The following is an 11,368-nucleotide window of genomic DNA, read 5'->3' on the forward strand; positions in this document are numbered from 1 at the left end:
GAAAACCAGGCCCAGTTTCCAGTACTTGTCATATATTATCTCCATTGTATGGCTGTTTACATCCATTTTCACTCGTGTGCCCTTCACCATGTGAGATCCTAAGCGAATATGTCATTCAAATAAAATGATTCTGGCTTGCAAAGTGATGTGTAGTTGCTATTGGAATGCAGGCAGAGTGGAGATATCCAACATTTCATGTTTTTATTCACCCTCAATCTGCATTCAGAATGATTGTTGTGAAGAGTAAGATTTGAGACTAAACTGGAACAACCAATAACGGGTGCAATAAATCCATATCACAGATTGGATTCCTTTATAAAAATGTATGTTATTTGATATTCGAGTAGCATCAGATTATTAATCAATCAATGTACATGCAAAAAAACATAGATATCAACCTGCAATAGAGCATGCTGGGAAATATGGCAATGACGAGCGTGGTTTTGGTTTAACACTGGTTATTAAAATCTACACTGGGGTTCTTTTATGAACAAATAGTTCATTTAACACTTACAGATTTAATTTAACACCTGATTCAACACGAGAAATGTTACACTGAATAATCAACACTTACTAAGCAACTGTCCAGTTTGACACCCTGATTGAACAACAGTATTTCTTAACAAGAGCTTCAAAGCAACACCAGCTGGCACCACATCACCATAGTAACACCACATCACCATAGTAACACCACACCAACGCCCCAAAAACTGACCAAGACACTGACAGTTTTACTGTGCGTAAGAAGAAATGGTTAATCTGTTAATTAAACAAATCAAATCAAAACAGTAGAATATTGAAATTAAGTGACAGCGTAACTCTGTGATCTTCATGCCCTGAGTAGTCTGTGTTCACCCCGAGGTTGACGTTATCTCACTTTAGCATGAGCAGTCACTTAACCCCAGGGCAGTGTGCGCCCAACCAAAAGGGTAAGCATCATGGGCGCGTCCCAAAACGGCTCCCTGTTCCCTATTTAGTGCACTACGTTTGACCAGAACCCCTAGGGATTTGGTCAGAAGTCATTCACTATACAGGGAATAGGGTGCCTTTTGGGACACACCCGATGTGAGGTAAACAACTTAAGTAGCACCTCGTTCTTCCTCCATTTTGTTTTTATGTAGTATTATGTCAATGTATCCACACAGCTGATCAGTTATTCATCTTCGTTGGGTCTTTGTTCCTGATATTAAAAATGTGTGTGTGTGTGTGTGTGTGTGTGTGTGTGTGTGTGTGTGTGTGTGTGTGTGTGTGTGTGTGTGTGTGTGTGTGTGTGTGTGTGTGTGTGTGTGTGTGTGTGTGTGTGTGTGTGTGTGTTATTAGGTCAATCCTAGGAGGACTGAGAACTCTGTGATGAGACATGACTTCCTGCCTATTTCCATTCTTCAGGTTGGCTCTAACATGTTTTTATTTGTCCGGTTCTCTATCTGCCGACATGTCACAGTAGATTAGAATATATGTCCGTATCTCAAACCATCTCTTCTATTATTAGAGGATGAATGTGTGTTTATGTCTTGTCTTCTCGTTTTGTGTGTTGTCTTTTCGTTTTGTGTCTTGTCTTTTCGTTTTGTGTCTTGTCTTTTCTTTTTGTGTCTTGTCTTTTCGTTTTGTGTCTTGTCTTTTCATTTTGTGTCTTGTCTTTTCGTTTTGTGTCTTGTCTTTTTGTTTTGTGTCTTGTCTTTTCGTTTGGTGTGTTGTCTTTTTGTTTTGTGTGTTGTCTTTTCGTTTTGTGTGTTGGCTTTTTGTTTTGTTTTGTGTGTTGTCTTTTTGTTTTGTGTGTTGTCTTTTTGTTTTGTTTTGTGTGTTGTCTTTTCATTTTGTGTGTTGTCTTTTTGTTTTGTGTGTTGTCTTTTCGTTTTGTGTGTTGTCTTTTCATTTTGTGTGTTGTCTTTTCGTTTTGTGTCTTGTCTTTTCGTTTTGTGTGTTGTCTTTTCGTTTTGTGTGTTGTCTTTTTGTTTGGTTTTGTGTGTTGTCTTTTCGTTTTGTGTGTCTGTGGGTTTCAGAGCGGAGGACAAAAATAAAAATGTCCTTTGGCACAATAATCAAGAGATATTCTGTGTGTTCCAGGGCTCTGAGATGCTCCCCAGGCTAGTCAGTAGAGTCCCCAGAGAAACAGGCTTCACCAGGGACACCTTGGACCCTCTGGCCTGTCTAGTATGTACTGGAGATGATCTCTCTCAATGTAAAAAAAACAACTAAATACTCAGAGGCCCTGGGAAACAGGTGGACAGGGTCTGCCAGTCACTGGGACGACAATCCACATTGGGATGTGGGGAGGTTTTAGCAGGTGGAATAGTGGAGAACAATTGGAGGTTTACTCAGTAGCAGTGCAAATACCATGGCATGGCTATATGGACACTCAATCACTATGGTACTTTCTAATCGTAAGTTTACAAACATATAATTGAAACTTGTATCTTATTATAGTAAATGGTGAAATAAGTATAGCCAATTATAATTGTAACGGCTTAGCAGATAATATGACGATCCGTATTTACCTGGCTAAAAAAAGAAGAAATATAATATATATTGTTTACAGGAAACTCATTCAACAATAATAGATGAAGTTGTTTGGAGAAAGGAAATATATTTTCTTCCTCGGTTCTGGCCTTTCTAGGGAGATTTCCCTCATAGCCTGGTTCCTCTCTAGGTTTCTTCCTAGGTTTTGGCCTTTCTAGGGAGTTTTTCCCTCATAGCCTGGTTCCTCTCTAGGTTTCTTCCTAGGTTTTGGCCTTTCTAGGGAGTTTTTCCCTCATAGCCTGGTTCCTCTCTAGGTTTCTTCCTAGGTTTTGGCCTTTCTAGGGAGTTTTTCCCTCATAGCCTGGTTCCTCTCTAGGTTTCTTCCTAGGTTTTGGCCTTTCTAGGGAGTTTTTCCTAGCCACCGTGATTCTACACCTGCATTGCTTGCTGTTTGGGGTTTTCGGCTGGGTTTCGATACAGCACTTTTAGATATCAGCTGATGTAAGAAGGGCTTTATAAATACATTTTTATTTATTTATTTTATTTGACATTTATTTAACCAGGTAGGCAAGTTGAGAACAAGTTCTCATTTACAATTGCGACCTGGCCAAGATAAAGCAAAGCATTTGAATTGATATTTCTCCCATAGGCAAAGAAATTGGTGATGATATTAATTAACATATATTTTGATCCAAATGTGCACACTGTCCAAACAGATCCACAAGGTACATGGATTATTTTGAGTTATGAACCATAAACAGATTTACTACATGGAGGTTTAATATTCTGACCTAGTGAGATATACATGGAGGAGGTTTAATACCCTGACCTAGTGAGATACACATGGAGGTTTAATACCCTGACCTAGTGAGATATACATGGAGGAGGTTTAATACCCTGACCTAGTGAGATACACATGGAGGTTTAATATCCTGACCTAGTGAGATATACATGGAGGTTTAATATCCTGACCTAGTGAGATATACATGGAGGTTTAATATCCTGACCTAGTGAGATATACATGGAGGCTTAATACCCTGACCTAGTGAGATATACATGGAGGTTTAATACCCTGACCTAGTGAGATATACATGGAGGAGGTTTAATATCCTGACCTAGTGAGATATACATTGAGGAGGTTTAATACCCTGACCTAGTGAGATATACATGGAGGAGGTTTAATACCCTGACCTAGTGAGATATACATGGAGGAGGTTTAATACCCTGACCTAGTGAGATACACATGGAGGTTTAATATCCTGACCTAGTGAGATATACATGGAGGTTTAATATCCTGACCTAGTGAGATATACATGGAGGTTTAATATCCTGACCTAGTGAGATATACATGGAGGTTTAATATCCTGACCTAGTGAGATATACATGGAGGTTTAATATCCTGACCTAGTGAGATATACATGGAGGTTTAATATCCTGACCTAGTGAGATATACAGGAGGTTTAATATCCTGACCTAGTGAGATATACATGGAGGTTTAATATCCTGACCTAGTGAGATATACATGGAGGAGGTTTAATATCCTGACCTAGTGAGATATACATGGAGGAGGTTTAATATCCTGACCTAGTGAGATATACATGGAGGAGGTTTAATATCCTGACCTAGTGAGATATACATGGAGGTTTAATACCCTGACCTAGTGAGATATACATGGAGGTTTAATATCCTGACCTAGTGAGATATACATGGAGGTTTAATATCCTGACCTAGTGAGATATACATGGAGGTTTAATATCCTGACCTAGTGAGATATACATGGAGGTTTAATATCCTGACCTAGTGAGATATACATGGAGGAGGTTTAATATCCTGACCTAGTGAGATATACATTGAGGAGGTTTAATACCCTGACCTAGTGAGATATACATGGAGGAGGTTTAATACCCTGACCTAGTGAGATATACATGGAGGAGGTTTAATACCCTGACCTAGTGAGATACACATGGAGGTTTAATATCCTGACCTAGTGAGATATACATGGAGGAGGTTTAATATCCTGACCTTGTGAGATATTCATGGAGGTTTAATATCCTGACCTAGTGAGATATACATGGAGGTTTAATATCCTGACCTAGTGAGATATACATGGAGGAGGTTTAATATCCTGACCTTGTGAGATATTCATGGAGTTTTAATATCCTGACCTAGTGAGATATTCATGGAGGTTTAATATCCTGACCTTGTGAGATATTCATGGAGGTTTAATATCCTGACCTAGTGAGATATACATGGAGGTTTAATATCCTGACCTAGTGAGATATACATGGAGTTTTAATATCCTGACCTAGTGAGATATTCATGGAGGTTTAATATCCTGACCTTGTGAGATATTCATGGAGGTTTAATATCCTGACCTTGTGAGATATTCATGGAGTTTTAATATCCTGACCTAGTGAGATATTCATGGAGGTTTAATATCCTGACCTTGTGAGATATTCATGGAGGTTTAATATCCTGACCTAGTGAGATATACATGGAGTTTTAATATCCTGACCTAGTGAGATATTCATGGAGGTTTAATATCCTGACCTAGTGAGATATACATGGAGGTTTAATATCCTGGCCTAGTGAGATATACATGGAGGTTTAATATCCTGACCTAGTGAGATATACATGGAGGTTTAATATCCTGACCTAGTGAGATATACATGGAGGTTTAATATCCTGACCTAGTGAGATATACATGGAGGTTTAATACCCTGACCTAGTGAGATATACATGGAGGAGGTTTAATATCCTGACCTAGTGAGATATACATGGAGGTTTAATATCCTGACCTAGTGAGATATACATGGAGGAGGTTTAATATCCTGACCTAGTGAGATATACATGGAGGAGGTTTAATATCCTGACCTAGTGAGATATACATGGAGGTTTAATATCCCTACCTAGTGAGATATACATGGAGGTTTAATACCCTGACCTAGTGAGATATACATGGAGTTTTAATATCCTGACCTAGTGAGATATACATGGAGGTTTAATATCCTGACCTAGTGAGATATACATGGAGGTTTAATATCCTGACCTAGTGAGATATACATGGAGGTTTAATACCCTGACCTAGTGAGATATTCATGGAGGTTTAATATCCCTACCTAGTGAGATATACATGGAGGTTTAATATCCTGACCTAGTGAGATATACATGGAGGTTTAATACCCTGACCTAGTGAGATATACATGGAGTTTTAATATCCTGACCTAGTGAGATATACATGGAGGTTTAATATCCTGACCTAGTGAGATATACATGGAGGTTTAATATCCTGACCTAGTGAGATATACATGGAGGAGGTTTAATATCCTGACCTAGTGAGATATACATGGAGGAGGTTTAATATCCTGACCTAGTGAGATATACATGGAGGAGGTTTAATATCCTGACCTAGTGAGATAGGAATCCCCACCCAGTTGACTACTTTTAAATGTTGGAAGTTCTCAACGTGTCTATACTAAAACGACTCACTTCCTGTGTACCTATAAGCTGCTCTGTTATACTGTATGAGTTCACTTCCTGTGTATTACCTCTAGGTCTCTGTGTTACCTGGCTCTGGGACTCAGAAGATCAGCTCACCTGCTGACCAGAAGTTGATTGGGATGAAGGTTAGAGAGCTATATCATACACACCTCAATGAGACAATCTGAAAGCTCTTACATGCCTATAACATTTTCTAAAGCATTATATTGTTAGGGTAAGTGTTACCGTTAGTTACTGGCAGGGTAAAGTGTTGCCGATAGTTACTGGCAGGGTAAAGTGATACCGTTAGTTACTGGCAGGGTAAAGTGTTACTGTTAGTTACCGGCAGGGTAAAGTGTTACCGTTAGTTACCGGCAGGGTAAAGTGTTACCGTTACTTAGTGGCAGTGTAAAGTGTTACCATTAGTTACTGGCCGGGTAAAGTGTTACCATTAGTTACTGGCAGGGTAAAGTGTTACCATTAGTTACTGGCAGGGTAAAGTGTTACCTTTAGTTACTGGCAGGGTAAAGTGTTACCGTTAGTTACTGGCAGGGTAAAGTGTTACCGTTAGTTACCGGCAGGGTAAAGGGTTACCGTTAGTTACCGGCAGGGTAAAGTGTTACCCTTAGTTACCGGCAGGGTAAAGTGTTTCCATTAGTTACTGTTAGGGTAAATTGTTGCCATTAGTTACCGGCAGGGTAAAGGGTTACCGTTAGTTACCGGCAGGGTAAAGTGTTACCGTTAGTTACCGGCAGGGTAAAGTGTTACCGTTAGTTACTGGCAGGGTAAATTGTTGCCATTAGTTACTGGCAGGATAAATTGTTGCCATTAGTTACTGGCAGGGTAAAGTGTTACCGTTAGTTACTGGCAGGGTAAATTGTTGCCATTAGTTACTGGCAGGGTAAAGTGTTTCCATTAGTTACTGCAGGGTAAAGTGTTACCGTAGTTACCTTCAGGGTGAAGTGTTTCCATTAGTTACTGGCAGGGTAAAGTGTTACCGTTAGTTACTGGCAGGGTAAATTGTTTCCATTAGTTACTGGCAGGGTAAAGTGTTACCGTAGTTACCTTCGGGGTAAAGTGTTACCATTAGTTACTGGCAGGGTAAATTGTTACCATTAGTTACTGGCAGGGTAAAGTGTTTCTATTAGTTACTTGCAGTGTAAAGTGTTACCGATAGTTACCGGCAGGGTAAAGTGTTACCATTAGTTACCTTCAGGGTAAAGTGTTACCGTTAGTTACCTTCAGGGTAAAGTGTTACCGTTAGTTACCGGCAGGGTAAAGTGTTACCATTAGTTACTGGCAGGGTAAAGTGTTTCCATTAGTTACTGGCAGGGTAAAGTGTTACCATTAGTTACTGGCAGGGTAAAGTGTTACCATTAGTTACTGGCAGGGTAAAGGGTTACCATTAGTTACTGGCAGGGTAAAGTGTTTCCATTAGTTACTGGCAGGGTAAAGTGTTACCATTAGTTACTGGCAGGGTAAAGTGTTTCCATTAGTTACTGGCAGGGTAAAGGGTTACCATTAGTTACTGGCAGGGTAAAGTGTTTCCATTAGTTACTGGCAGGGTAAAGGGTTACCATTAGTTACTGGCAGGGTAAAGTGTTTCCAATAGTTACCTTCAGGGTAAAGTACTTCCATTAGTTACTGGCAGGGTAAAGTGTTTCCATTAGTTACTGGCAGGGTAAAGGGTTACCATTAGTTACTGGCAGGGTAAAGTGTTTCCAATAGTCACCTTCAGGGTAAAGTACTTCCATTAGTTACTGGCAGGGTAAAGTGTTTCCAATAGTTACCTTCAGGGTAAAGTGTTACCATTAGTTACTGGCAGGGTAAAGTGTTACCGTTAGTTTGGTTTCCAGGAGCTTTCAGGATTCATCCTCAACTCACCAAATCTGAAAACCCTGTCCCACACGCCATCTGACCCGTCACGCGTCCGCACTCACTACCAGTCCAAGTTAGTATGTCTCTTCTTACTCACATCATGTTGTCAAATGTCTTATGTTGTATTGTGTATTAATGTCATTATTGTTTTGGTCTGAATATATAAAAAAACATAAGGGATTTGAGATGAAGAAAGTTTGAAAATGTCTGCACTCACTAACTGTCTCTCTGGATAAGAGTGTCTGCTAAATGACTAACATGTAGATGTAAAATGAGATGAACGTCAGTTGTGGTGAATTCAGGGGGTAGTCCTCATCGGGACTTGAACCTTGGTTCCTGTGACTGTCAGTTAACTGTTACATCTAGGAGGTCCTACAATATGTTCCAGGTTCTGTGTCCAGGAAACTGCCCCTAGGTGTTGTACTGAGGTCCTACAATATGTTCCAGGTTCTGTGTCCAGGAAACTGCCCCTAGGTGTTGCACTGAGGTCGCTACAATATGTTCCAGGTTCTGTGTCCAGGAAACTGCCCCTAGGTGTTGCACTGAGGTCGCTACAATATGTTCCAGGTTCTGTGTCCAGGAAACTGCCCCTAGGTGTTGTACTGAGGTCCTACAATATGTTCCAGGTTCTGTGTCCAGGAAACGGCCCCTAGGTGTTGCACTGAGGTCCTACAATATGTTCCAGGTTCTGTGTCCAGGAAACGGCCCCTAGGTGTTGCACTGAGGTCCTACAATATGTTCCAGGTTCTGTGTTCAGGAAACCGCCCCTAGGTGTTGTACTGAGGTCGCTACAATATGTTCCAGGTTCTGTGACGTTCCAGCGCTGGAGAAGCTAAGAGAAGGCTGGACAAGGGGAAGCATCCACAAGCACAGGACCAATGGTTACACTGGTAGAGACACAGACAGGTAGAGACACAGACAGGGAGACACAGACAGGTAGACACAGACAGGGAGACACAGACAGGGAGACACAGACAGGGAGAGACACAGACAGGTAAACACAGACAGGGAGAGACGGACTGGTAGACACACAGACAGGGAGAGACAGACAGGGAGAGACACAGACAGGGAGACACAGACAGGTAGACACAGACAGGGAGAGACACAGACAGGTAGACACAGACAGGTAGACACAGACAGGGAGACACAGACAGGGAGAGACACAGACAGGTAGACACAGATAGGTAGACACAGACAGGGAGAGACGGACTGGTAGACACACAGACAGGGAGACACAGACAGGTAGACACAGACAGGGAGAGACACAGACAGGTAGACACAGACAGGTAGACACAGACAGGGAGACACAGACAGGGAGAGACACAGACAGGTAGACACAGACAGGTAGACACAGACAAGGAGACACAGACAGGGAGAGACACAGACAGGTAGACACAGACAGGTAGACACAGACAGGGAGACACAGACAGGGAGAGACACAGACAGGGAGAGACACAGACAGGTAGACACAGACAGGTAGACACAGATAGGTAGACACAGACAGGGAGAGACACAGACAGGTAGACACAGACAGGGAGAGATGGACTGGTAGACACACAAACAGGTAGAGACAGACTGGGAGACACACAGACAGGTAGAGACAGACAGGGAGAGACACAGACAGGGAGAGACAGACAGGTAGACACAGACAGGTAGACACAGACAGGGAGACACAGACAGGGAGAGACACAGACAGGTAGACACAGACAGGTAGACACAGACAGGGAGAGATGGACTGGTAGACACACAAACAGGTAGAGACAGACTGGGAGACACACAGACAGGTAGAGACAGACAGGGAGAGACACAGACAGGGAGACACAGACAGGTAGACACAGACAGGGAGAGACACAGACAGGGAGAGACACAGACAGGGAGAGACACAGACAGGGAGAGACAAACAGGTAGACACAGACAGGGAGAGATGGACTGGTAGACACACAAACAGGTAGAGACAGACTGGGAGACACACAGACAGGTAGAGACAGACTGGGAGACACACAGACAGGGAGAGACACAGACAGGGAGAGACAGACAGGAAGAGACACAGACAGGGAGAGACACAGACAGGGAGAGACAGACAGGTAGACACAGACAGGGAGAGACAGACAGGGAGAGACAGACCGGTAGGTAGAGACACAGACAGGTAGACACAGACAGGGAGAGACAGACCAGTAGGTAGAGACACAGACAGGGAGACACAGACAGGGAGAGACAGACAGGGAGAGACAGACCGGTAGGTAGAGACACAGACAGGGAGACACAGACAGGGAGAGACAGACAGGTAGACACAGACAGGGAGAGACAGACAGGGAAAGGCAGACCGGTAGATAGAGACACAAACAGGGAGAGATAGACTGGAAGGTAGAGAGACAGACAGGTAGAGCACAGACAGGTAGAGCACAGACAGGGAGAGACAGACAGGGAGAGACACACAGGTCGGTAGAGCGTTTAACACTATATTCTTATATTCTTGTTATATTCTTCTTCTTGTTATGTGCTGTTATGACAGAAATGTTGTATCTCATATGCCTCCCTTTAAACTTCCTCTGTTCCTCTCTTCCACAGGTTTAACCTCAGACACTGAGGGTCAAGGTACAGACATCAGCTCGCCCATTAAATACCCATAATATCATTTCAACTGGCGAACAGAGTTGGTGTGTAACATATTCATTGTAGAGATGACAATGACATGGCTGCTGGTATTTCCATCCAAATAAAATGGTTGATTTTTATCCTTTCGGATTCAAAGACACAGAACTGTTATTTATTTAACTAGGCAAGTCAGTTAAGAACAAATTGTTATTTAGAATGACGGCCGAGGAACAGTGGGTTAACTGGTCCAGGAACAGTGGGTTAACTGGTCCAGGAACAGTGGCTTAACTGGTCCAGGAACAGTGGGTTAACTGGTCCAGGAACAGTGGGTTAACTGGTCCAGGAACAGTGGGTTAACTGGTCCAGGAACAGTGGGTTAACTGGTCCAGGAACAGTGGGTTAACTGGTCCAGGAATAGTGGGTTAACTGGTCCAGGAACAGTGGGTTAACTGGTCCAGGAACAGTGGGTTAACTGGTCCAGGAACAGTGGGTTAACTGGTCCAGGAACAGTGGGTTAACTGGTCCAGGAACAGTGGGTTAACTGGTCTAGGAACAGTGGGTTAACTGGTCTAGGAACAGTGGGTTAACTGGTCTAGGAACAGTGGGTTAACTGGTCCAGGAACAGTGGGTTAACTGGTCCAGGAACAGTGGGTTAACTGGTCTAGGAACAGTGGGTTAACTGGTCTAGGAACAGTGGGTTAACTGGTCTAGGAACAGTGGGTTAACTGGTCTAGGAACAGTGGGTTAACTGGTCTAGGAACAGTGGGTTAACTGGTCCTGGACAACTGGATTCGATCTTGCGACCTTTCGGTTGCTAGTCCAACCCTCTAACTCCTAGACCTAATCTGTGTAACCACTGGGCTACCTGCCTCTAACTCCGAGACCTAATCTGTGTAACCACTGGGCTACCTGCCTCTAACTCCTAGACCTAATCTGTGTAACCACTGGGCTACCTGCC

General features: G+C 42.7%; 1 protein-coding gene across 1 annotated transcript; it reads left to right on the forward strand.

The window, feature by feature from the left end:
* The first annotated feature begins 1,325 nt into the window (after nucleotides 1-1,325).
* Nucleotides 1,326-10,560, forward strand: LOC135533165 (stabilizer of axonemal microtubules 4-like). Its single transcript, XM_064960568.1, has 6 exons — nucleotides 1,326-1,386; nucleotides 2,065-2,151; nucleotides 6,012-6,083; nucleotides 7,794-7,888; nucleotides 8,620-8,721; nucleotides 10,384-10,560. The coding sequence occupies exons 1-6, from the start codon at nucleotides 1,351-1,353 to the stop codon at nucleotides 10,400-10,402; spliced, it is 411 nt and encodes a 136-aa protein (XP_064816640.1). The 5' UTR covers nucleotides 1,326-1,350; the 3' UTR covers nucleotides 10,403-10,560.
* The last annotated feature ends 808 nt before the right edge of the window (nucleotides 10,561-11,368 follow it).

The sequence above is a fragment of the Oncorhynchus masou genome, unplaced genomic scaffold, assembly GCF_036934945.1.
Source record: "Oncorhynchus masou masou isolate Uvic2021 unplaced genomic scaffold, UVic_Omas_1.1 unplaced_scaffold_2260, whole genome shotgun sequence".
NCBI classification, from domain to species: domain Eukaryota; kingdom Metazoa; phylum Chordata; class Actinopteri; order Salmoniformes; family Salmonidae; genus Oncorhynchus; species Oncorhynchus masou.